Genomic DNA, 25,641 nt, shown 5'->3' with positions numbered 1-25,641 from the left:
AGCCAGAGCTGCCAGGGCCTCACTGGGTTAATGATTGTGGGGGCAGCTGGCCAAGAGCCCCTGGGCACGGGGCAAGTGCGGACACCAGGGACACCAGCCCCTGCACGCTGGCTGCACCCCTGGGCAGAAGGGTCCCCAGGCCCTGCGGAGGCAGGACATGTCCCCTGCTGTGCCACCTCCCGGGCATTCACCAGCCTGTGACGCAGCGCAGGTGGCTCAGTGATGCTCCAGCAGTGGCACAGGTGTCCCCAGGTTGTCCCTGAGTGCCCTGGAGTACCCAAGGGATCTTTCCTTTCATTTGCACCTGGCTCATCATGGTAATGAGTTCTGGCAGTGCTTCATTCTGCGGAAATGGGGATGTGGCAACTGAACACCCCTTTGAGCCCACTCCCACAGGCACAGGGCTGGGGGAGCCTTTGGCCACTGTCTCTTCCCTGAGGACATAAGCTTGCTGTGTGTCCTGTGGGTGGATGGAAACTTGGCTGGAGGTGTGTAAGCAGCAGGTAATGATCAACAGGGCTGAGGAGGTGGTGACAGCAGCCCTGGCCTCGCTCTTCTCCTGCTCACCCACTGCACACGCTGGGAGATGTGGTGCCAGTGAAGATGTGGTGCCAGGGAAGATGTGGTGCCAGGGAAGATGTGGTGCCAGGGGGATGCAGGCTCTGCCTCACACACCCCTCAGCACTGCTGGCTGCCCCACACTGAGCCCTGGCACGGGCAGAGCCCAGCTGTGTGCCACCATCACCACCAGTGGCAGGACGTGGGGATTGATCACACTGGTGTTGGCATCAGCCATCTCCAACGCCCTGGGAGTGAGGCCATTGTGCCCTGGGCAGAGCTCATCCCTCATGGCTGATGCTGTGGTGGCACTGAGGTGAGCATGGTCTCACCTCTGGTTTGTGATACCCCAGCAGCACCAGCACCAAGCCCTTCTCCTCCTCCTCCTCTTCCTCTCGTGCAGTGGATGAACCACCTGGCACCAAATGATGGAGAGCTGAGGCTCCTCCAGCATCACCTCCGGGACTCTGGGCCCCAGCAGCACCCTGGCTCTGTTCATCATGGCAGCAGCTGAGCTCACTGAGGTCACCCCGGCCCCGGGAGTGCCCCGGTACCCCGGGGGCACGTGCCCCATCCTGCCCCGGGGCAGCGGCTGACCTGGGATGCGGTGGGGGTTACCCATTAACTGCAGGAATTTCTGGGGAGGAGGTGAGCAGCCAGCAGAGCCGAGGGGCGACACGGGGCTCCTTAGACTTTGCTCTTGGCCTGTGTATAAAGGGCCTGGTGCCCCACAGGGCACTTCGCTGGAGGGACGCGTGGATGTGGCATGTGGAAGTGGCACTGCCCTGAGTGCCTGGCCAGCCCCAGGTGAGCCGGGCCCTTGGCAGGAGGAGTCCCCTTCCTACCTGCCCTGCCTGCCCTTGGGGTGGCACAGCAGCAGCTGGCGGCCCAACAGATGATGGGATGGTGCTCCTCAGCAGTGCCAGCGCTGCAGGGATCTGGGGGGACGTGGCAGCTGGTGCAGCACAGCTGTGGTGACACGGGGCCACCTCTGCTCAGCCTCAGCAGGAGCCATGCTGCCCTACCGGACCGAGAGCCCCATCCTGCCCGGACGCTGCCCGGTGCGGGGAGGAAGGGTTGTGCACGGGCCACAGTTCACCTACTGCCCCAGCCCCCAAGGTAGGTGCCCCCAGCCCTCCTCCTCTTTCTCCTCTTCCTCCTCCTCCTCTTCCTCCGCTCTGCTTCTGGCCAGACGCTGTCCCAGGCAGCGCTGGGCTCTGCTCTGCAGGGAGATCCCTGCCAGGACAGGGCTGTAACACAGCTGCTGTCTCTCCCCAGCTCTGCACCGGCTGCCGGGTGCCCATGGCTGCCCCTTCACGGTCAGCGCCGTGCCCTGCCCTGAGCACGGCTTCCCCTGCCCCGGCTCCCCCGGGCGCCTGCGCGAGGGCCGCGAGCGCTTCGAGCTGGACGCGCTCCCCTGGCAGGGGCACCGGCTGGGCTTGGACGAGCTGCAGAGGCCAGGTGAGACCCCAGGGGCGTGGGGGTCTCACAGCACCTGGGCTGGGGAACACCCCAGAGATCTGACAGAGGCACCTGGGGCACTTGGGGTGCCAGGACTGTGGGTGCCAGGTTGGGAGGGGAGTGCTGGTGGAGACACCCTCAATGTCCTGGGGTGATGTGAGAAGGGCTGAGGGACAATGGGGCAGCTGGCACAAGGCACTCCAGGGTGGGAGGAGATGAAGGGGACCCTGGGACAGGTGGCATAGCTCAGGACATGGGCCCTGGGCTGCCGGGAGCCATGAGAGTGGCACAAGGCTGTAGGAGCCTGGGGAGCCACGGTCATGCCACAGCAGGAGTTTAACACTCTCTCTTGTCTTGCACAGAGCTCGGGTGCTGGGCCAGGGTCCAGTCCTTCTGTGTCTCCCTTCTAAAGGTGCCCCTGATGTTTGGGTTCCTGTACCTCTTCGTGTGCTCTCTGGACGTGCTCAGCTCTGCCTTCCAGCTGGCTGGAGGTAGTAGGGCGGCAGGGACGCCCGGGAACCTGGTGGCACTGGCAGTGCCATCAGCCTGCACTCACATTCCCTTGCAGGTAAGGTGGCGGGGGACATCTTCAAGGACAACGCCATCCTCTCCAATCCAGTGGCTGGGCTGGTGGTGGGCATCCTGGTGACCGTGCTGGTGCAGAGCTCCTCCACCTCCACCTCCATCATCGTCAGCATGGTCTCCTCAGGGTGTGAGTGTGCCCATGAGGCTGCTGGGGACCTGAGGCTGAGGGAGAGGATGGCTGGATGGGGTCACCCTGAGCTGGACCATGCAAGGCTAGCAGGTCTGTCTGTCCGTCTGTCCCCAGTGCTGGAGGTGCGCTCGGCCATCCCCATCATCATGGGCTCCAACATCGGCACCTCGGTCACCAACACCATCGTGGCCCTCATGCAGGCTGGCGACCGCAGTGAGTTCAAACGGTGAGAGCTGCACGGCTCAGGGGACACTGCTGGGGCTGGGGGCTGCTCCTCAGGACCACCTCACACCAAGGGGCTCCTTCATGCTGCACAGGGCCTTCGCTGGTGCCACGGTGCACGACTGCTTCAACTGGCTGTCAGTGCTGGTGCTGCTGCCGCTGGAGGTGGTCAGTGGGTACCTGCACCACGTCACCCACCTGGTTGTGGCCACCTTCAACATCCGCAGTGGGAAAGATGCCCCTGACCTGCTGAAGATCATCACAGAGCCCTTCACCAAGCTCATCATCCAGGTCTCCTCAGCTGTTATGTATGCCCCAGGCTGGTGGTGATGTCCCCAGCACTGGTGTCCCTTTGATGGCGGTTGTATCCCAGTGTCCCCAGGCTGGCAGTGGTGTCCCCATGCTGGTGAAGATGTCCCCAGCCTGTGGGTGCTGTTAGCCCCCAGGTGGCCTCTCCAACACGTGTGTTGTTGCAGCTGGACAAGTCTGTGATCACTGGCATCGCGACAGGGGACGAGAGCCTGCGCAACCGGAGCCTCATCCGGGTCTGGTGTGGCCCTGCAACCCCACAGGTGAGGGGCCCGTGGCCCTGCTGGAGCCACCAAACACTCCCACAGAGGATGGGTGATGGGCAAGGGCTGGCAGAGGACACTGTGGAGCCAGCTGTAGCCCACCTTCTCCCTGCAGATGGCCTCTGTGGGGCTTGCCCCCCCAAACTGCACATCCCCCGGCCACTGCAGCACTCAGGGCATTGAGGTCCTTCACAACATCACCAGGAAGAAGTGTGAGTGGCTGTGGAGAGCTTGGGCAGGGCTGGGGCACAGGGCATGGGGCTGGGGAGGTTCAAGTGGGGCTGGGGGTTGCACATGTGATGGAGAAGTGCTGGAGCCATGATGTGGGGCAGGGCTGGGAGATGTTGTGCTGGGGTCCAGGTGTGGGGCTGTCTGTGGGGGCAGGTTTGTGAGCGGGGCCAGGCCAGCCCCAGCCCCTTGTCCAGCCGTGCTGTGGGGCAGGTGAGCACCTCTTCACCGACACACCACTGCCTGACCTGGCCGTGGGGCTGGTGCTGCTGGCCGGGTCCCTTGTCGTGCTCTGCACCTGCCTCATCCTCCTGGTCAAACTCCTCAACTCCCTGCTCAAGGGGCAGGTGGCCAAAGCCATCCAGAAGGTCATCAACACTGGTGAGTAGGATGGGGACCACGTGCCACATGGCCACCCATGCCCATCTCCACCTCCCATCCTCAGACCTGTCCCTGGCTGCCCCTGGCCCTCAGCCCTGATGTGGCTGTGGCCATGTCCCTGTTTGTGTCCATGCCCGTGGCCATGCCCTGGCAGACCTCCCACACCCGCTCAGCTGGCTCACCGGGTACTTCGCCATGGTGGTGGGTGCTGGGATGACCTTCGTGGTGCAGAGCAGCTCTGTCTTCACCTCGGCCATCACACCCCTGATTGGTGAGTCTCAGCCACTCCTCATCCCCTGACATGTGCCATCCCCTGGACTATGGGTGCTAAAGCACTCGGAGGGACAAAAGGAGCTGTGCCTCCTTGGGAGAGCATGGGGATGGCACTGTCAGGAGTGACAGGGTGCCTCTCCTACAGGCCTGGGGGTGATCAGCATTGAGCGTGCCTACCCACTGACCCTGGGCTCAAACATTGGCACCACCACCACTGCCATCCTGGCTGCCTTGGCCAGCCCTGGGGACAAGCTGGCCAGCTCTTTCCAGGTACAGTCAGCCCGGGGCCATGGCTGGGCTGGATGGGGTCACCGGGCAGGGCAGGGGCTGGGGGAAGCCCGGCCTGATGGGGATGCCATCCTTGCAGATTGCTCTGTGCCACTTCTTCTTCAACATCTCGGGCATCCTGCTGTGGTACCCGCTGCCCTTCACCCGCCTGCCCATCCGCATGGCCAAGGCGTTGGGCGAGCGCACGGCCAAGTACCGCTGGTTTGCCGTGCTCTACCTCATCATCTGCTTCCTCCTGCTGCCCTCCCTCATCTTCGGCATCTCCATGGCGGGCTGGCAGGCGCTGGTGGGGGTGGGCGCGCCCTTCCTCGGCCTCCTCTTCTTCGTGGGGCTGGTGAACGCGCTGCAGGCACACAGCCCCGGGCGCCTGCCCAAGTGGCTGCAGACCTGGGACTTCCTCCCGGCCTGGATGCACTCGCTGCAGCCCCTGGACCGTGTCATCACCCAGGCCACGCTGTGCTGCACCGACCGCTGCCGCAGCCCCGAGGGCTGGGAGGAGCCCGAGGGCGCTCCCCGGGACAAGGCCAGGCTGGGGCTGGACAACCCTGCCCTCTCCTACCCCGAGGAGATGCCCAGCCCCAGCACGCGGGTGGGCTCCCTTCGCCCGCTCCCGCACGGTGCCACACGGCTCTAGCTGGCAGTGCTCACCCGGGCTGCTGCTCCTGTGGCCGCAGGTGCCCACTGCCCCTGCTCAGCTGTGTCTAATAAAGGGGGAGCGCTGACACCCCTGTGTGTGTCTCTTTGGGTCCTTCCTCTGCAAACCCTGCTGTCACAGGTACCACTCACACCATCACTGCTCAGCCCAGCTGTGCTGGGGACACACCAAACACTCATTCTGTGGGGCACATGGTGATGACGTTACAGAGCTCAGGGTTTAGCTCACCTGTACTGAGCTGTCACAGGCAGCATCTTCTTCCCCCTGCCTTGTCCCCAAAGGGCTGAGCTGGCAGGGTCCCTGGTGCCCCACTGTGTGCCACAGCAGCATATCAGTGAGCGAGGCACAGCCAAGCAAGGTCCTGGGCTGCTGCAGTGACCAGCAGCAGGAGCTGGGGTCAGCAGGATGATGACTCGGCATGGTTGGGCAGTGCCCCTGCAGCACCAGGCACCGTGGCACCCGTGGCTGGAGCCTTCCTGCCGTGGTGACCCTGAAGGGAGCCCTTTAAGTGGCAACAACAGCTTCTCCCAGTGCCCACAGATGTTTGGGTTCCTGCCAGTGATATCGGCCCACCCTTCCCTCCCTCCCTCCTTCCCTTCCCGCCCTCCTCCGGACTGGGACCAGCAGAGCCAGCAGCGCTGCCGTGGGAGCCTCTCGGTGCTCCCGGCCCCGCCGCCGTCCTGCGTGCCCAGCCGGGCAACCACCGGGCCAGGACGACCTCGCCACCAGACCGGGTCAGCACAGGAGTGGTGGCAGCCAGGAGAACACCCCGGGGACTCAGCGATGCCGGGACTGCGCCCGCAGCCGCTCCGGGACCGGTGAGCAGGGTGGGGGAAAGCTCCATGGGGCTTCATCTGCGTGAGGGGCCGGGCCAGCATGGAGCCAGCCAGCGCCCTTCCCAACACCTCCGGTAACGGCAGCGGCGCCGGCAGTGCCCCACACTCACCCGCAGCCACGGGGCTCATCTTGCTGGCAGCCCTGTCCGTCCTGCTGGCCACGCTGCTGGGCAACGCTCTGGTGGTGGTGGCCATCTCCACCAGCCGGGCCCTGCAAGCCCCACAGAACCTCTTCCTCGTGTCCCTGGCCTCGGCAGACATCCTGGTGGCCGTCCTCGTGCTGCCCTTCTCGCTGGCCAACGAGGTGATGGGCTACTGGTACTTTGGCGGGCTGTGGTGCAGCCTGTACCTGGCGCTGGACGTGCTGCTGTGCACGGCGTCCATCGGGCACCTCTGCGCCATCAGCCTCGACCGCTACTGGGCCGTGACACGGGCGGCGCGGCTCAACCTGCGCCGCAGCCCGCGGCGGGTGAGGGCCATGATCGGGGCGGTGTGGGCGGCAGCGGCCCTGGTGGCGCTGCCACCGCTCCTGCGGCCGCGGCCGGGCGGGCGGGAGTGCCAGCTGAGCCAGGAGACCTGGTACGTGCTGGCCTCCTGCGCCGCCTCCTTCTTCGTGCCCTGCCTCGTCATGGTGGCCGTGTACTGCCGCATCTACTGCCTGACTGCCCGGCGCACGGCCGCCCTGCTCGCTGCCCGCTCTCCATGCCCTGCCAGCGGTGACGGAAAGGTGTCGGGTGTGGGGATGCTGAGATGGCGCCGCCGGAGCCAGCACCAGAGCGTGCTGCTGTGCCGCCGGCGGCTGGTGCGGGCAAGGGAGCGGCGCTTCACTGTCGTGCTGGCTGTGGTGATGGGCGCCTTCGTGCTGTGTTGGTTCCCCTTCTTCTTCACCTACAGCCTGGGGGCTCTCTGTGGGCAGGGCTGCCGTGTCTCCAAGCCCCTCTTCAACTTCTTCTTCTGGATCGGCTACTGCAACAGCAGCGTCAACCCCCTCATCTACACCCTCTTCAACCGGGACTTCCGTGCTGCCTTCCGACGGCTCCTCGCCGTCCCGCACCGGCAGCGCTCTTAGGGACCCCTTGGGACACTGGGGACATGGCCCCCAGTCCTGCTCAGCGTTCACAGCGCCTGGCCACACCACAGACACTGGATGGCAGTGCCAGTGTGCAGCTGGAGGTGCTTCTGGAAATGCAGGATTGAATAAAACAGGGGCTGGCGTCTGCCTCCAGGGAGCCCAGAAAGTGGCACGGACTGCCAGTTCCTTCTGTCACCCGCATCACCCCACATGTATGCCTTGCAGCAGTGGTGGTGACAACTTGCTGAGTGAGCCCTCCCCATTCTCAGATGAATGTCTGTGTCCCCCAGCACTCTCTTGTGTAGGGGATGGACCCCATGGCTGCTGTGAGGAGACAAAACCTCCCCGTGGCAGCGTCACCAGCACTGGGCTGAGCTGGCTGTGCCACCACAGCAGCCCAGCCCGAGCCCTGTGCCCCTCTGTCCCCTCTGGGGACATGCCAGCTGTGCTATGTCATGGGGGCTCTGTGAGGGCACACACGTACCCACAGTGGGGTACAGGGGTGTCAGATCTGGCGTGGAACACCCCGCATCCTGCTCGGGGACTGTTCTGGGATCTTGCTGCAGGAGGGAAAGCAGGAATGACATCCCAGAGCCAGAAAGGCTGTTCTCCCTTGGGAGAGTGTCAGAGATGGGATCGCATGGGAACAGGCTCCAGCACAGCCCGACGTGCAAGAGGCCACAGAGGCAGCTGTGGGGGGAAGACCCAGGGACAACCACATCCCCCTTGGGGGGCAGAAAGCGCCCCACACCCACCCTGCCTGGCTGCCTGCCTCGCTCTGCACAGACACCCGGAGGTCAGGGGCTGCTCCACTTCTTCAGCTTTGCTGCTCAAAATAGAAAATCTCAAAACATTGGACTTTCTCTGGGCTAAAAACAGCTGCTGGCGCCTGGGAGCTGGAGCTCAAGGAACACTGGGCCCTGCCAGCCCCCTCCAGCCCCTGTCAGGGTGGGTGCAGCTCAGCGGGGCTCTGGGGGGGCTGGATGGGACGGGGGCACTCGCAGTAGTGAGGATCCCTGGGCCATCTCTGTGCCTGCTGGCCCCATGTGGGGAGGCTCATGGAGTGAGCTTGGGAGTCAGCAGAGTTCCCAGTGGGGTCAGGTTGGGATGGGATGGGTTGGGATGTGTCCCATGGGTTGAGATGGGTTGGGTTGGGATGTGTCCCATGGGTTGGGATGTGTCCCATGGGTTGGGATGGGTCCCATGGGTTGGTGTGGGTCCCATGGGTTGGGGTGGGTCCCATGGGTTGGTGTGGGTCCCAGTGCTGCCTCTCGGAGGGGTCCGGCCCCAGTGGCTGGAGCTGCTCGGGTGCTGCCCACGGAAGGAGCTGCCCTATCGCTGCCACCCAGCTTCCCCTCCCGCAGCTGCCCTCCTCCTTCTCACAACTAAAAAACATTTTGCTTCTAAAAATACCCAGATGAGGGCAACTAATGGGGACATGGCCGGGTCAGTTCTCCCAGGGGGCACCAGCCCTCTGGCAGCACCCACAGTGCCCTGGCCACACACCCTGGTGCCAACAGGGTCCCAGGCACTGTCCATCCTCCTGGGCATGAGCACACAGCTCCCTCCAGAGAGCTGAAAAGCAGAGTGGCAGCTCCACCACCTGAGCTGCTGCCAGATCTGTTGGGGACATCAGGATCCTCTGGACACTGGTGCTGCTCCAGCAGCCTCCCGCTGTCCATGAGCCTTGCCAGTGGTGGGAATGGTGATGTCCCATGATGTGAGTGCCCCCATCCCATCCAGCTGCAGAATGCCAGGTGGGAGGAAACAGAAAATGGCAACCCAAGGGTTAATGCTGGAAATGGATGAAAACAGAGTAATCTCATTTTAAGTTCAAAATAAACATGCTTTGGAAGGAAAGCAGCTCTAAAAGAGGAGCTCTCACACCATGAGCTCATCCCTCCATGCAGTGACAGAGAAATTACCCCCAAGGTGTGGCAGGGCAAAGCATCCTCCTCCTCCTCCTAATCACTGCAGATTCGTACCCTGGAGATGTGACATCTGATTTCCAGTGGATGCTGAAGGGCACAGCAGTACTGACCGCACAGACAGTGAGTGCTTGGAGTAATTTGTGGTATTACCATCCTCACTACAGCCTGAGGACATGAACCCAAAATCTCTCCTGCCGTGGGCCCAGGCTGCCACTGACAGGCACCAGGGGAGGGACCTGCCCATCATCTCCTGCATGCCCTGGCCAGAACCAGCCTCACACCTGGGGCAGCCTGAGACATCTCCCGTGGGCTGGAGCAAGGGATAGAAGCCGTGGGAAGGCAGAGGTGATGTCCTCACCCCAAAGCCAGGAACAGCACAAAGCAGGGCAGACACCACCTGGTGTAAGATTAAGGAGTGCTTTTGTGGGCAGGAGAGGCAGGGAGATGGGCAGGTGAGTGACAGGTCATCGAGGGATGCTCGAGTACAGGCCAGCTCTGCAGGGAAACCAGGTGTGCTGGGGAGCAGGTGGGGAAAGGTTCCCATGGCACAGCTTTTCTTCAGACAGGGTAACGCTGCTGCTAATTTTGGTGTAAGTTTTTAAAAAATGGCTTTTAGAGAGAATAATTGGTGGAAAGAACTTGGTGGGAGCTCAAACACCAGAACAGCTCATGGGTCAGCTGCACTGGGGGATGAGAAAAGCCAAACCACGGCAGCGGTGACCACGGAAAGGGGGCTCAGCACCGGAGCACATCCCGCGACCGGGATGGACCGAGACATCGGGGAAACACGCGTGGCTGCTCGGGCTTTATTGAGGCTGCGAAGGTGGGGAGGCTCCCCTAAACACGCAACCGGTTCGAACAGGAGAGCACAGCACACCACGGGAACCGGGACCGGGACCGGGACCTCAACTTCTCCTGAGCCCGTCGCTAATTTATATCCAACCATTCGGCCCCACCCTCACAGACCGGCCTATCATAAGTCGTTTTACGGCTGAGTGGCAGCCCCACACCCAATCAGATGACGTGGGAGGCGGGGCTTTCCCTGTGGGCGTCCTTGACTCTCTGCCAATCCGTTCGCGGCGCACCCTGAGTGACATCTCGCCCTCCAATCAGCGCGCGCCCCCTCGTCCCGGCAGAGCTTCGCCGATGGCCGCCGGATGACGTCACTACTCTGGCCCCGCCCCGCCCGCCGCACTTCGCGGGGCCAACTGGAGGGCGGTGGTGCTGCGGAGGGGGTGGAGCTTCCTGAAGGGGCGGGCCAATGGGAGCGCGGCGCGGGAGGAGCGAGGGCAGGCATTGGCCGGGTGGGGCGCGGGGGGCGGAGCACGGCGGCGGCGGCGGGGGGCGGCGGGCGCGGGCCGAGCGCGGGGAGCGGAGCCGGCGGGAGGCGGCGGCGCCCGCGGGCCCATGGAGCTGGAGAACATCGTCGCCAACACCGTCCTGCTCAAGGCCCGCGAAGGTGAGCGGCGCAGGGCACCGGAGCTGGCTGGGCGGCAGGCCCGGGCTGCGGGCCCCGGTGGTGCCGCCCCGGGGCTCGGCCGGGGCGGTCCCTCCCGGGGCATCGCGGCCTTGGCGGGGAGCGGGGCGGTGGCGGCGCGGGCTGGGCACGGGCATTCGGCTCGCCCGTCCGGTGCTGTGCTCCTCTGGGGGTGCTGAGCTCCGTCCCGGGCGGCCTCGCCGCCTCTCCGGTGTAGATCGCCCCGTCCGTTCCCGCCTTGCCCGCTCCCGGGGCTGCTCCAGCTCCCCCGGCACAGCGGACAGGCAGCTTTGGGTGCCGTAGGAGGAAAAAAAAGTTGATTTCAGTCCGGTAAATGCTGCTTCCCACACGCGGGCCGATCCCGAAACTGCGGCGGGGAGCCCCGCCCGTCCCGTCCGCCCCCTTCGCAGCAGCCCCGGGCCCGTCTGCGGGGCTCCCGGAGCTCTGTCCCGGCCCCATCGCGGGGCTCCCGGAGCTCTGTCCCGGCCCCATCGCGGGGCTCCCGGAGCTCTGCTCGGGCCCAGCGCTCCCGCTGCCCCGGGACACGCTGAATTCCAGGGATGTCCTGAAGATGCAGGGGAGCAGCTTCAGGAGGGGATGGGAAGTGTCACACAGGAACCTGGTCCTTTGCACAGAAGATCCGCTCCGGCCGGGCATCGATGGGTTCATTAAATCCCATTTGTGCTGGGGAAACACGCTCCCCCTTGCTCTGTGGTGTGCAGCTGGCCAGACCGAGCCATGTTGGAGCCTGAGAGACCCGCTGAAATCCAGTTAGAGGGCTTTGGAGATTAGATTTGTGGGAGCAAAAAGCAGCGGAATTTGATTTGCACGGGCAGAAACATTCCCAAGCTGCTCGAAAAGCAGGCTAAGTGTAAGTACTCCTGGCACAGTGACCGTGGTGGACCGTGACGTTCGGGTTCATAATGGCAAGGTTTGGTTCAAAAAGCAGCAGGGTTTGTGACCTCCAGGCACGGGGCCCAGCCTCACACAGAGTGACCCAGAGAGAGACTGGCTCCTGTGGTGCCCTTGGGGAACGGAGTTTTGGCACTGATGCAGCACGAGGTGCTGGGCGGCTGCTGCTCCTGTTTGCAGTTTGCAGGCAGGAGCAGCCCAGTGTCACCCTTGTGCCAGGTGGTTCTGGGGCTGTGAGAGCCACAGGTGCCATGCTGCCTGCCTGTGGCTGTCCCACCTGTGGCTGGGTGGCCGTGGTGGCCACTGGGGTATGCTCAGACAGCTTTTGTGACAGGACAGAGCTGCTTTGCAGGCCAGAACCAACAGGGCTGGGTTCTTCGCTCCAGCCCAGCCTTTTTGGAGCTTCCTAGGTTGGTGTGGGAGTGCAGAGCTGAGCTGGAATGTGCTGTGGGGCTGCTGACAACCAACCACGGCATGACCGTGCCCTGTGTTTGGTCTGGCCCAGGGCAGGTGGAGGATCCCTGTCCCCCTTGCCCTGACCGAGGGACAACAGACCAGCTCTCATCCACCACCCAGCCCTGAAGCTTGCTCCTGCTGAGCTCTGGGTGGAGGCAGCCCACCCCTTGCCCCATCCCCAGGCCAGGGCTGCTGGAGGTTGCTGTGCAGGAGCCCAGCTCCCCTCTGTAGTGCTGGGAGGGCGGGGGAGAACCGCGCTGGAGCCTCCTTTCAAAGCAAACAACTCAAGGAAATGCAACCTCCGGGTGCTGTGGGGCTTTGCTCTGCCTTTCCTTGAGCTCTCTTGGGGTGAGGATGGCCTGTCCTCCCCTGCCCTCGTTTCGCTGCCCCCATCCGCTGCATTGTGGCTGACACGAAGGTGTCTGCGCCGCTGGTTTCTTCCAGCCCTGCTCACCCTTGAGTCACTTCCTTCCTGAGTTTGTACAATCGTGTGGCCCAGCTGCTGCTGCTGCTGCGGGGCAGATGCAGTGCAGGGACCCACGGCGTGCCAGGGGCTGGGACCTGGGGCTGGCACCACCTGGGGCTGACCAGGATGGCCCCATCCCACCTGGTTCTCCATGCGGGGCCTCCTGCTGTGTCTGGGGTTTGGGGCTGAACTGCATCTGCACTGGAGGAAAGTGTTGTGAGAGTGTTTCTCAAGAGCTGATAAATTATGTTCAACCCCTGTGTGATTTCAGAAGGCTGGGCCTTGAGCCCAACTCTTGGCCCGACCACTTTGGCAGGGTGATTTAATGAATTTCCAGACAGAGGTGGGAAATTGTGTGTGTTGGCACTGGGCAAGCAATCCCTGGAGGTTGGCTGATCCCAGCAATCGGTACTGAGTGCTTGCTATGATGTAAATTTTTTGGTCTATCTAGAAGTTTTCCCAACCTGTCCTACAGCACTGGGCATTTACTCCAGCAGCTGAAGCTGGAGTAATACCTGGTTCTTGGATCTGGATTTTCTGAGGCTGGCTTATCTCTGGAGAAAGGTGGGAGTGTCCCCACTTCAGAGGTGGGAAACTGAAGCGATGAGCCCCAGGCAATATAGCGAGTTGTCTGTGGAGGCAGGATTAGAGCAGGAATTCCTGTCTCCCAGCTTCATGTCCTCCATGTGAGAGCCCCTCCCTGGAGTAAGCAATCAGTCTGGAATGAGTAGGTGGCATTACTGCAGCAGGAAGAGTTTCACACCAAGCAAGGCATGGCCTGGAGGGGTGATTAGTTATGCGGAGGTGCTGGGGACAGGCCTGGGAGCCAAGAACTGCTGTGGCTGTGGACACTGGTGGGATTCTCCCATCATGAAAGGTCTTCAAGTTCTTGTTTGGGATTTGTTCAGCAGCCAGAGGTTGGTCTGTCCATTTCCAGCTGAGGCTCCAACACTTTGGTCCCGCCAGGAGATGGTGTTACCACGTCTTGTTTTCCTTGCCTGGACTTGGAGGCAAGGCTGGGGTGCAGTCAGACACCTTTGCTTCCTGACTCATGGTATTGATTTTGTGTGCCCTGCAGGTGGTGGAGGAAACCGGAAAGGCAAGAGCAAGAAATGGCGCCAGATGCTGCAGTTCCCCCACATCAGCCTCTGCGAGGACCTTCGGCAGACCCTGGGTGAGATGCAGGGCTGGGTGGCACTAGTGCACCCCAAGCTGAGTGTCAGGGGCATACAACAGGGCAAATCCCAGCCTGGATTACTTGGAGTTCAAAGTGTAGGGAAGAAATAATGGGTGGATAAGTGGCTGATGATGTAGCCACACACCGGGGAGGCTGTGATGAGCTTCGCTAGGGGAACATCACCTTCTGTGTCATACAGACCCGCTCCATGCTGCAGAGTTTTGGAGTGTCACTCTGGGGTGCCTTTGCAAAAACAACAAAGGTCCTGCTAATGTTCTCTGTTCTCCCTGGCTGGATTCAGCTCAGCTCCACAGAGCTCAGCTTCTAACATTCAAGCAGTAAACTTGGGTTCTTGCTGTGTGGAGTGGATGAGAACTGGCGTTGAGCAGGGCTTGGCCTGTCATTTTCATTCTGTACTTTGTACTCTTCATGGTTTTAATGTTGTTTGTGCAGCAGGCTTGGTCCTGAGATCATGTGAAATTGTTTTGGGGCACAGAGGGTGCCAATGCTTTGCTTCCTGAGAAGAGGAGGGCTTGTTTAAGTTTTCAATCCGGATTCAGCTGCCAGCTGGAGAGTGGCACAGCACTGGCCTTGTTTCAGAGCCAGTGCCACTGAAACCATTGGGTTTGGGAGGTTTCTGCCGCTCAAATTCCCAGTTCTGCCCTGCCCAGGATTTCCAGTCCTGGCAGTTCTTTGGGCCCTATGGAACTGTAGTGCTTGGAGAACCTCAACCTCACTCATCCACACTGTAACCCTCAAGTTCACAGCAGCCCAGTGCAGGCTGTCCCCACCTCCCTCTGCCACACAACCCATGCACCATCTCTTGGAGCTGCCTTCACAGCCAGAGTGACTGTGTGGTGACTCCAGCCTTGGATTTGCTGCTGGCTGCCTCTCTGGAGCAAGGTGTGAGGGCTGAACAGGGCTCAGGCTTGGGCTCTCCTTGCAGCTCCCATCTTGACCACCCAAATCCCTTCTTTGATTTGCAGTGCTCTCAGCAGAGCTTTCCCTGAGCTTTTGTGCACCCTGTGCCTGCAGCCACCCTTCCTGTGACTCTGATGATTTTTTCCAGCACTGAACTTCACCGTTTGCCAGTGCTGAGTGCTGGTGGTCTCCGTGTCTGCTGTCCTGCTATCTGGGACAGTGGCCTTGTGAAGATTTGGGAAGCAAGTCCCTCTCAGCCACTGGCTGTCACCACTCGTGTCTCACTTCCCCTTGGAGAGGCACGTGAGAAGTGCTCTGACCCAGGTGGCAGCAGTTTCTCTTGGTTTTCCCATGGGAGAGATGACCCTGTTCCTTGTGCCTGGGCACTCTTTGGCTGGGGCGTCTTTCTTTTCACCTCATAGTTTCTGGAAAGGCATTCCTTTCCTATTCCAGAGTCTTGGCAGGACTGTGGGCACCGTGGGCTGGTTGCCCATTGCAGAATTAAGCTTTTTGTGCCCTGACCACAGGGAGTAACCTCGTGTGAGCCTGGGCAGCGACCAGGGCAGCTGAAAGCTTCTGATCTCACCGACAGCAAATTCTGGTCCTCCCCAGCTGAAGGGAACTCCTTCCCCTGCAGACACGAGGAAACCGGCTGGTGCGGCGGAGCTGGTGAGGCCACCTCCTCCCCCAGCACAGCCCGCCTGGCTCTGCACTCTCCTGCACCCTCAGGAAGCTGCAGCTTCCTCGGGAGAAACTGCTGCACAGGGAGGGGAAGGCTGGGAGTACCCAGTGCTGGGATCCCCTGGGTGGCTGCACATCTGCTCTGCCGGCAGCCCTGGTGGCAGTGGCTGTCACAGAAATGTGTTCTGGCCTGGGATCAGACGTCTCGTGAGTGGAAGGGGAGGAAGAAAGCAGAGAACTGGAAGTGCTCTGGATAGTCAAAGGTGTTTGTGCGTGGGCTGCCAGAGTTCAGAGAGGGGTAGGAGGAATCTGCAGGAGTTGATGTACGAGCAAGTGGCTGTCCCATGGAGAGGGGAGCTCTGGCTGCTGTGTGCTCATCAGCAAGGCATCTGTGGGAATGGTGCCTCCCATTTTGATGCTGCTGCTTCCAGCAGGGCCTTTGGGAACACAAGTGGTTTGAAGGAGTCATCAGAACAACTCTTGGCCTGGAAGATCTGCCTTGAGATAAGCTTGGTGTGTTCCTCATGTTCCAAGGAAAGTTGTGTGTCTGGAGTAGTTGGTCGATCTCTATGGAGAGAGAAGAGAGCCTTTAGGCAAGCAGCTGATATGGAGGTCCTTTGCTAGGAACTAAGAGGTTCAGGCTGAACAGAGGAGCAGGTCAATCCTCTTTCAGGAAAGAGCATCTTCCACAGGGGAACATAAAACCTCAGCAGTGTCCCTTGTCCCACTGGGTGCCCTTCACTCTCCTGGGCGTCTCAGGCTGGTGGCACCTGTCAGCAGCCCAGCTGAGGAGTCACAGTACCCCCAGCGCTGCCTGGGCTGGGACTGCTCCTTTGGGATTTGTTGGGGTGACCTTGTCCTCGTTTGCAGAGCGGGACTACCACAGCCTGTGCGAGAAGCAGCCCATCGGGCACATGCTGTTCCGGCAGTTCTGCGAGACGCGCCCCGAGCTCGCGCGCTGCGTCAAGTTCCTGGATGCTGTGGTAAGAGCAGAGCCCATCAGGCTTCACTGGGGGAGGCGGGGATGTTCCTGACATCCTGGGCATGAAGTGGTTGGCTGGGTGCTCCAGCAGGTACTTCTGGGCAATAGGGTTTTCCTGTAGGAAAAACCCATGAGTCAGAGCCCAGATAGGGCTGGGCCTTTGCTTAGGGAGATGTTTGCTGGGGATCTGGTTTTCAAGGAAAGCGTGGGAAACTTTGGGCAGAGGGTGTTGCTGCTCCACAGCTGTTGCCCAGTAGCACGACTGGAACTGCCCCTCACACTGCTCTCTCCAGGCAGGGTACGAAGTGGCTCCAGATGAGAAGAGGAAGGAATGTGGGCAGCACCTGATTGAAAAGTACTTGAAGCCAAACGTGAGTAAGAGGGTTGTGTTTGCTGCCTGCAAGGGTAGAACAGTTGGAGAGCCAGCAGCTGACATTGCCCATGTCCTGCCACAGCCAACACCCTGAGCCACCCCACCACCTCACAAGCTGCCATGCTGCTTTGCCCACTGACCCTAATGCAGGACCCTTGTGCTCTGCTCCCTATCTCTGACTCCGTCCCTTTGTCCCCAGAGTAAGGACCACGTGCCTGAAGTTCCCTCACAACTGGTGGATGCCTGTTGTGAGAGGCTGGAGCAGGAACCTTCCAAGGAGCTCTTCAAGGAATGCACTAAGTAAGTTGGAGAGCTGGGCTGTGCCTGCAGGTCACACATGGCACGGGGATGATCTGCAGCTGACTCACCTTGTGCCCCGTGGTCCCTTCCTCTGGGAGAGAGAGAGCTGCTGCTGAGGCTGGAGCCTGGGGAGTTTTGGGCCAGCAGTTTGCAGCCCAGCTCCAGAAAAGCAGGTACAAGGATATCTAGGGCTCTGGGAGCCACAAGCTGCTGCAGAAACCTTTGTCAGTCCTCCCAGCTGGAGCTGCCATTTGAGAAGACCCTGTACCAATGCTATTCCCAGTGTTGTGCCAGGATTTTGTAGGCTCCTGCCGAGCTGAGCCCATAGCTGCCCATAGTGTGTGCCAGCTGTCCTGTCCTGCCTGCTGCAGCAGTGGCTGTTGTGGTTGGGTCACTCTGGCTGTTCTGCAGGGCTCTAAGGTCACCTCTGTTCCCATCACAGAAGCGGTGGCCGAGGTCCTGGCTCTGGGTGTGAAGCGGAAGCTCTTGGGCAAGCCAGGCTTGCAGCCTCACCCCTCCCTGCACAGTAGCTGGAGTGTGTTGCCTCACTGAGAGCAGGGCTGTGGCAACATGTTTGCTGCAGTCTTCTGGGGAGCGTTAGCTCCGTGTGTGGTAACCAGAGTCGTGTCTGAATGCAGAGCCTCCGGGCTGGGCCCTGCCTGCTCTTGGCAGGCTCTGAAAGGGGAGAGCCCATCCGCTTCTCCTTGATGCGTGTTCCCAGTCTAGACACTGTGTCTAAGGCTCCTCACTCCGCTGGGCAGCCCTGGCACAGCTCTCCAAAGGATCCCCTGTGGCCTTTTGTGCTGGATATTCACTGATAGTGAACAGCTCAGCGCCTGCTGCTGAATGTTGCTAGCAGCTGATTACAGCCTGTGTGCACGTTTGCCCTGTGAGCAGAGGGGCAATTCCAGAGTCCCATTGTCCCCTTTTGTCCTGCAGCCCTGGCTGATGCCAAGAGGCCACAATTAGCAGTGCCAGCCGGGTCCCAGGGTGCTGCATTTGTCACAGTGGTACCTCCAATGCACCTTCCTTTGCGCCAGGCTTAGCATGGAGCGGGGCTGTGTGGGTGATTCTGCACCAGGCTGGGTGAGGGATGGCAGAGTCTTTTGGGGCTGTTCACCTCCTCTTTCCTGGGGCTGCTGGCTTTTTCCAGGGCTGTGACCAGCTCTCAGGAACCGTGCTGGCTCTGCTCTCTCCTAGGCTTATCCACGACTACCTGAGCGTGGCTCCCTTTGCCGACTACCTCGACAGCTTGTACTTCAACCGCTTCCTGCAGTGGAAATGGCTGGAAAGGTAACGCCCCCCTCACCTCTGGGAAACCTGCACCCTCCTCACACAGCCTGCCTCAGGGCTCCCTGGGGCTCCTTCTCATGCTGGGCCCAGCCTTTGCTGCCCCTCAGGGCCCTTTACTGGCGCCAGCAGCAGCCCCAGCCTCGTGGGGAGGCACGGCTGGGTTGGGCAGGGGTTTGGGGTGAGCCACAGTCTGTCAGGCCAGGGCATGGAGCCCTCTCACTGCTCACATCTCACTCTGGTTTCCTTTCCCTCACAGGCAGCCAGTGACCAAAAACACTTTCCGCCAGTACCGTGTGCTGGGTAAGGGCGGTTTTGGGGAGGTGAGTAACCACTGCTTCCTCTGCACTCAGGGTACCAGGCAGCCCCATTGCCTGCTCCAGAGGCAGGCCTGGCTTGGCCATCAGGGTGCCACCAGCTGCTCCAGCACCTGGAGGCAGGTGCTGCTGGCTGTGGGGCTCTGTGCTGGGCTGTGTTTCGGGCCTTGTGTGACCTGTCAGCTCTCCCTGAGAGGCAGGAGCTCAGAGAGTCCAGCTGCTGGAGGTGTGGGAGGTGCTGGGTGGGGTTGGTGGCACGAACCCTGTGGTACCTACTGCTAACTGGGCAGTCAGGTCTGTTCCCTGTGTCTCAACAGGGCAAACTGCACTCCTGAAAACTTCCTGCCAGGCTTCCTTCTGTTCATAGAGTGGCCTTCTGTCTTCCTATGCACCAGCTATGGTGCTGCTAAAGGTGTTTGAGGCATTAGAGCTGGCTCCTGCTTCTCTGTAACATCTGGAGCTGTCACTGTGTCTTTGCTTTGACAATGGGCTTCTTTGCCTTCCTGTGCCCCTTCCTGAGAGCAGAACCTAGACCCCACTCTGGAAATGGGAGGGTGCTGAACCTTGTGCTCCCTCCAGGTGTGTGCCTGCCAAGTGCGTGCCACAGGGAAGATGTATGCCTGCAAGAAACTGGAGAAGAAAAGGATCAAAAAGAGGAAGGGAGAAGCCATGGCCCTGAATGAAAAACAGATCCTGGAAAAAGTGAACAGTAGGTTTGTAGTAAGTACATAGGAATTGCTCTCACTTTGCTGCAATGCTGGATTCTTCCTCCAACCAGCCAGCCTGGCACCTCTGTGCTCCTCAGCTGCTGTGGAGGGGCAGGAGCAGGCTCTGCCCATGGTGCAGGGTCCTGGTGGCTGCACATCCCTCACCAGGCTGGGGTGTGGCAGGACCTTTACTGCCTCCACCACATGCTCTGAATGCCCCCAGAGTCAGCCCCAAACACCCATCTGGGTTACAGGCGCCTTTGTGACTTTTGGGGCACAAGGAAACAGTGAGAACTGTCTCTGCAGACCGTGGTCTGGGGAGAAGCCCAGCCCTGAGCTGTGTGACTGGGAGCTCTGCCTTGGTGCACTGAGGTGTGGAAAGCCTGAGCCTCCCTTTGCAGAGGGTTCACCAGATGAACCCCAGTGTTGCTGTTGAGTGCTGCCTGCCCGTGGGGGGAAGCAGCTTTGGCTTGGGGGAAGTGTCCTCCCTGTCTGAGGAGAGCTGGGGGTGTGCTGGGTCTGCTGGGTGCTGCCATGTCCTCCCTGGGTTTGCACAGTTCCTCCTCTGCTGGCAAAGGCCCAGCCCTGAGCCTGTGAGTGGCTGCTTGGGTGGCAAAGTGTCCATGGGAGTGTGGGCACCTCCCTGTTCCAGCTGTGTCTTCTAACAGCCTTTCTGCCCTGAATTGCAGGTGAGCTTAGCCTATGCATATGAAACTAAAGATGCTCTCTGCCTAGTGCTGACCCTCATGAATGGAGGGGACCTCAAGTTCCACATCTACCACATGGGAGAGGCTGGTTTTGAGGAGCCCAGGGCAGCTTTCTATGCTGCTGAGATCTGCTGTGGCCTGGAGGACTTGCACCAGGAGAGGATTGTGTACAGGTGCGTGCTGCCTGGGCCCTGCTGGGAGAGCTTGTAGGGCCTGCAGCAGCAAGAGGGTTCCTGCTGCTCTCACCAGCCCAGCTGGGTCTGTCTGCTCAACAAAATAACCTTAGGCTTGAAAGCAGCATAGAGCTGAGTGAGAGGAATCAGGAACAGAAAGCTGATCTTGTGGGAGAAAGGGAGACCTTAGCTTGGCTTCCTTGTGCTGCTAAATGATCGCCAAGAACAGGATGTGATCGTGCTGAGAATGGCTCAGGGCAGGCACTGAGCTCCCTGGGCAGTATTGACACTAGAACAAAGGAGGGTTGGCTGCCCCAATGTGCTCAAGAGCTGGGGAGGAGTGAAAACAAGTGGATTGACTGTACTCACAGGGCTGTGATGCAGTGTTAGGATAGCATGGCTAAACACTGGCCAGGAAGTCCCTTGTGGTCCTTCCTTGTCCTGGGGCAGGATAAGCAGAGAAGCCTCTGCTCCATACTGAGTTCTGCTCCTGCTAAGAGGGAACCATCCTTGGGCTCAGTGCAGAGGGTTGAAGGTTGTTGTGTTCCACCTCTCTGCCCAGGAGGGGAGAGCTTGCAGGGTCAGCTCTGGGACAGAGGGTGAGGGGAAGGTTATCTGTGCCTCAGGCAGGGGCATTGCATCCTGAAGTTGCTTATCCTTATCTGTGACTTGTTGAGATGTGGCTGTTGCTCGTGTCCTTTGCTTTGACGGCAGACTTCTTGCTAATCAAGTCCCTTCTGTCCTAGGGACCTGAAGCCAGAGAACATACTACTGGATGACCATGGTGAGTGCAGGGGCAAGAGGAGCTGTGAGCCTGAGGTTTTCTTACTCTGCTTGAACCAGGGTTACCCTGTGGTTTTGGCAGCTTCAAACACTGCCCCTTGACTTTCTCCTGTTAACTTGTCCCCTCCTCTATGCAGGTCACATCCGTATCTCAGACCTGGGCCTGGCTGTGCATGTGCCAGAGGGCCAAACAATCAAGGGCCGGGTGGGGACAGTTGGCTACATGGGTAAGTGACCCTTCTTTAAGCAAAAAGTGGTTCCAAAGATGTGCTCTCCCTGCCCTCACACGTCCCTCACCCTGCTCCCCGCAGCCCCGGAGGTGGTGAAGAATGAGCGCTACACGTTCAGCCCGGACTGGTGGGCTCTGGGCTGCCTGGTGTACGAGATGATCGAGGGCCAGTCCCCCTTCCAGCAGCGCAAGAAGAAGATCAAGAGGGAGGAGGTGGAGCGCCTGGTGAAGGAAGTGCAGGAGGAGTACTCGGACAAGTTCTCGCCCTGCGCCCGCTCCCTCTGCACCATGGTATGGCTGTGCAGCCCTGTCCCTTCACTGCACCATGGTGTGGCTGTGCAGCCCTGTCCCTTCCCTCTGCACCATGGTGTGGCTGTGCAGCCCTGTCCCTTCACTGCACCATGGTATGGCTGTGCAGCCCTGTCCCTTCCCTCTGCACCATGGTGTGGCTGTGCAGCCCTGTCCCTTCACTGCACCATGGTGTGGCTGTGCAGCCCTGTCCCTTCCCTCTGCACCATGGTGTGGCTGTGCAGCCCTGTCCCTTCACTGCACCATGGTGTGGCTGTGCAGCCCTGTCCCTTCTTTCTGCACCATGCAGCCCTGTCCCTTCACTCCCACCACTCCTGTGCATGCAGCAGCAGAACACCAGGGCTGCTCCCTGCAGAGGTGACAACCAGCTTCCCTTGTTCCTGATAAGGCAGCACAGGAGGATTCAAAGTGCCTTCATTCCTTGCCCAGCTGCTTAGCCAGCCTGTGCTCTCCCTAGAGCACACTGCAGGAACCCAGGGCTGCTCCTGCACAGAGCACCCTTCACCCTGGACATTGATTTCCTTTGTGTCACAGCTCCTGTGCAAGGACCCCTTGGAGCGCCTGGGGTGCCGAGGAGCTGGAGCCAAGGAGGTGAAGGAACACCCTCTCTTCAAGCACCTCAACTTCAGGAGGCTGGAAGCAGGCATGCTGGACCCTCCCTTCAAGCCAGATGTAAGTGCCCATCTGTTCCTGACCTTGCCAAGGAAAGAGGGAGCCCTGGCATGAGGAGATGGGGCCCATCCCCCTCCCTGGACCTGGCAGAACAGGGGTCCAGCAAGCTCTGGGCTGCAGGGAAAGGTGGCCTTGGCTTAGCCATGAGCAACAGCTGGAGGTGGTGGCATCAAGGTGGAGCCTGACATTAGAGCAATCTTTGTGCTGCATAGCCCCAGGCCATCTACTGCAAGGATGTGCTGGACATCGAGCAGTTCTCCACGGTGAAAGGGGTGGAGCTGGAGCCCACAGACAACGACTTTTACCAGAAGTTTGCTACAGGAAGTGTGCCCATTCCTTGGCAGAATGAGGTGGGTCTTTGCTCCTACTCGTGCCCACCATGGCCAAGGGCAGTGTCCCTGTGGTGTCCCCACTGCTCTCATGCTCTGCTGGGCCCTCGGTGATGGGCTCCATGTGGCAGTTGCTGCAGCCTTCTTTTCCCTCTTCCAGATGATCGAGACAGAGTGTTTTAAGGAGCTGAATGTCTTTAGCACAGATGGCACAGTGCCCCCAGACCTGGACTGGAAAGGGCAGCCTTCTCCACAGCCCAAAAAAGGGTTACTCCAGCGCTTGTTTAGCAGACAGGTAAGGGTTTGCCCAGTGTTTCCTCCCCAGCCAGTCTCCCAGCAACAGTGATCCTGCTCCTGCCTGTGCCAGGCAGGGCTGGCAGGGAGGTGGGCACGAGAGGGCAGTGAGCAGTCTCCCCTAGTGCTGGCTGGCCAGACCCCAGAGCTTTCAGGGGCACCTGTGCAAGGCTGCAGGCAGTCCTTGTCTGGCTGGCACTCCCCATGCTGGGGGAGTCAAGGGGGCTGCAAAGGAGTGTCCTGGCTAAACATGCTGGAATCACCCAGGCAGAGGGATGCTGAAGACTCTAAAATATTAAATCATCTCCCTTCTGACATGAATAATACCATCCCTGAACAAGTCCTTGCTCTTGGAATGGGCTGTCTGGGCTCCCCAGAGCACTTTGCCAGATCTTGAGCCAGGCAGAGAGCAGCTCTTTTGAGGGATGAGGAGAACAGAAACGTCGTGCAGCTGCTGTGGGCTTGCTTGTCTGCCTATTTCCTCTGCCTGGGACAGTCTTTGCCTTCTTTCCAGGCCTGGCAAAGCCTGGGCTGCTGCCTCTCAGCGGCTGTGTGCAGCTGTAGGACTCCAGCATGGTTGGCTCTGGACCCACTCAGCCACCTGGTGCTGACTCCTGCTCCTTGGCAAGCTCCGAGTTGTGCTTTGAAGTTCAGTGGGCTGCCCTAGCCAGAGCCAGCTCTGGGGATACCCAGCCCTTCCCCAGGCAGCCAGGACCTGCCAGAGGATGGGCAGCTGTTTGTAGAAGGGGTTGAGCTGTGATTTCCCACGTGTTTTCTCTTTCCAGAGGTGAGCAGTCACTCCTGGCTGCTCTGCTCAGGGAAATACCCGGTGGCCCACGGACATGGCAAGATCTGGGAAAGAGGAGTGTTATCCTTCAGTGCCTATTCCCTTCCCCTGGCAGAGCACAACCTGCTTGTTGTTCTAACTGCCCCCTGAGCCACTAATCCAGCATCCCTGCTCTTGCTGCCTTTGTGGGGGAGGCCTTGCCCTCAGCTTGAGCCAAAGTTGCCCCTGCACTGCCGCTGCTGGGAGTTCTGCTCCCAGGGGGCTCTGGGAAGTTTCCCTCACTCCTCTCCGGATATCCGGGACACACAGAAGGGTTGAGAAACTGTGAAGGGTTTGGCATTGCCCCGTGCTCAGACTCCCATTTCAGCAAAAAGGGCTTCAGCTGCTCTCGTGGCCAGCTGAGCCCTGAGCGGGGCCGAGTGTCTGTGCTGGCACTGAGCTTGTGTCCCTGGGTGGCTGCAGTCCCTGGAGCCCAGCTTCTCACAGCTTCTGAGCTAGCCAGCTGTGTGCTCACCAGTCTGCCTGCCAGGGGCTGAACCTCCAGATGCAGCTGGACTGTTCTCTGCCGTCTGGGGGTCCCCTCCTGCCCCTTGCCTCCATGTAACCCTCCTGCACAGAGGCTGGGAGGGAACCTGGCCCATCCCTGCCAGAGGGCAGCTGTAGGCTGGGTTGTGTGACCGTGCTCACCCTCTGCTTGCTGTGCTCCTCTCTCCCTCCCTCCTCCCTTCCCTTGCCCTTCTGACTTCAGGACTGTTGTGGAAACTGCAGCGACAGCGAGGAAGAGCCCACCCGGCTGTAGAGCACAGCTCGTTCTCCAGCCCCGGGACCCCCCTGCCTCTCCCGAGTGCCCAGCCCGAAGGACACGGTCGCAGTGGCCCCACAAGGTGGATTTGTTTACAGTTTTATACGTCTGCATGTGAAGACTGTGAGGATGATTCCAAGGCTGGCAGCCGCACACGACTCGGGTTGAGGCGCCTCTGACCACGGGCAAGCCCCGAGACAAACCCGGACGCTTCCAAATCTGCCCCTTGGGATGGTGCTGGTGCTGCTGCCGCTCCTGTCCCGGGCCCAGGGAGGGAGGGAGGGGTGGTGCCAGCGTGGGCCGAGGCCAGGCTGGAGCAGCTCTGCTGACACATTCCACGGTGCCCGAGCGGCGCCGCAGGTTGGATGTATATTTATATATGTCGGTCTGTACATATCACATGTTGGTTTTTAGTCTATGGGTGGGGGCCTGCACTGCCCCCACCCTGCCACAGGCACAAATGTCCTCCTATGGGAGGAGTGAGTGTCCCAGCTTTGTTCCAGGGAGTCCTGGACAGAGGCCTTCTGTGCCTTGAGGTGTCTAAATCATCTTTCCTGCATCTTTCTGGCCATGCTGAGGTGTCCTGGCTCCAGCGGAGTCCATTGCTCAGCCTCGAGGCACAGGAAGGTGCTGTGCCAAAGCGAACCCCATTGTGTCCTGGCAGCAGAGCGTCACTGCCTTGTCCTCGTGTCCCTGTCTGCTGGAGCCTGCTGCCTCCTGCCTCGTCTCACACGTGCTGCCAGCTCCAATGAGCTGACCCCAAGCCCCTCTCCAGACCACTGGCACAGCTGGACACAGCCACTCTGGGCATCTGCTGCTGCTGTGGCCACAGGGTTGGTCTGATCCTGGCACACTGCAGGGTGGTGGCAGTGCAGTTCCACCAGCTCTGGACCTGTGCGTTCCAGAGGTGTGGCCGTCGCCAGGCCCGGCTCAGTGGTGGAGGAGCAGACACAAAAAGGACCCTGCTCTCAGGGAGCAAAGCTGTGATAAAGGGAATGTCCCTCCCCGGGGTCATGTGAAGCTGTGACCCAAAAGTGAGTGGGCTGGGACCAGCTTAGTGTGTGTCCCCAGGGGCTCTGGGCAGCCAGCACAGCTCCTGCACCCACGGGCAGGAGCCCTCTGTGGGGAGCAGCGTGGGGATCAGCCCACCTCTCCATTCAGCTTGTCCTGTCCCCTCTTGTGTACACTTGTCCCAGCTGTGTCCTGAGCAATAACTTGTCCCTTCTCTGTGTGTGTGTGTGTGCACACGTGCGTGCGTGTGCTGCTGCCTCTGCTCATTCTGAGCCAGGCCCCCAAGGGGGGCTG

General features: G+C 60.5%; 3 protein-coding genes across 3 annotated transcripts; all 3 read left to right on the top strand.

The window, feature by feature from the left end:
- The first annotated feature begins 1,526 nt into the window (after nt 1–1,526).
- Nucleotides 1,527–5,332, top strand: SLC34A1 (solute carrier family 34 member 1). Its single transcript, XM_030957352.1, has 12 exons — nt 1,527–1,677; nt 1,837–2,019; nt 2,382–2,510; nt 2,588–2,731; nt 2,849–2,960; nt 3,052–3,247; nt 3,433–3,528; nt 3,644–3,740; nt 3,970–4,137; nt 4,292–4,408; nt 4,556–4,680; nt 4,778–5,332. Exons 1-12 carry the CDS (start codon nt 1,572–1,574, stop codon nt 5,330–5,332), a joined length of 2,028 nt encoding a protein of 675 aa, XP_030813212.1. The 5' UTR covers nt 1,527–1,571.
- Nucleotides 5,333–5,992: 660 nt separating this feature from the next.
- LOC115908617 (alpha-2Db adrenergic receptor-like) lies at nt 5,993–7,258 on the top strand. The gene has a single exon (XM_030957353.1). It carries the CDS (start codon nt 6,230–6,232, stop codon nt 7,256–7,258), a length of 1,029 nt encoding a protein of 342 aa, XP_030813213.1. The 5' UTR covers nt 5,993–6,229.
- A 3,276-nt stretch (nt 7,259–10,534) lies between these two features.
- On the top strand, nt 10,535–24,597 carry GRK6 (G protein-coupled receptor kinase 6). The gene is made up of 16 exons (XM_030957617.1): nt 10,535–10,651; nt 13,582–13,677; nt 16,153–16,265; nt 16,558–16,635; nt 16,837–16,937; nt 18,138–18,230; nt 18,487–18,550; nt 19,124–19,264; nt 19,941–20,131; nt 20,878–20,915; nt 21,052–21,141; nt 21,226–21,434; nt 21,987–22,124; nt 22,337–22,474; nt 22,614–22,748; nt 24,283–24,597. The coding sequence occupies exons 1-16, from the start codon at nt 10,600–10,602 to the stop codon at nt 24,331–24,333; spliced, it is 1,728 nt and encodes a 575-aa protein (XP_030813477.1). The 5' UTR covers nt 10,535–10,599; the 3' UTR covers nt 24,334–24,597.
- Nucleotides 24,598–25,641: the final 1,044 nt, after the last annotated feature.

This window comes from Camarhynchus parvulus, chromosome 13 (assembly GCF_901933205.1).
Source record: "Camarhynchus parvulus chromosome 13, STF_HiC, whole genome shotgun sequence".
NCBI classification, from domain to species: Eukaryota; Metazoa; Chordata; class Aves; order Passeriformes; family Thraupidae; genus Camarhynchus; species Camarhynchus parvulus.
This window is presented reverse-complemented; position numbering and strand designations above follow the sequence as displayed.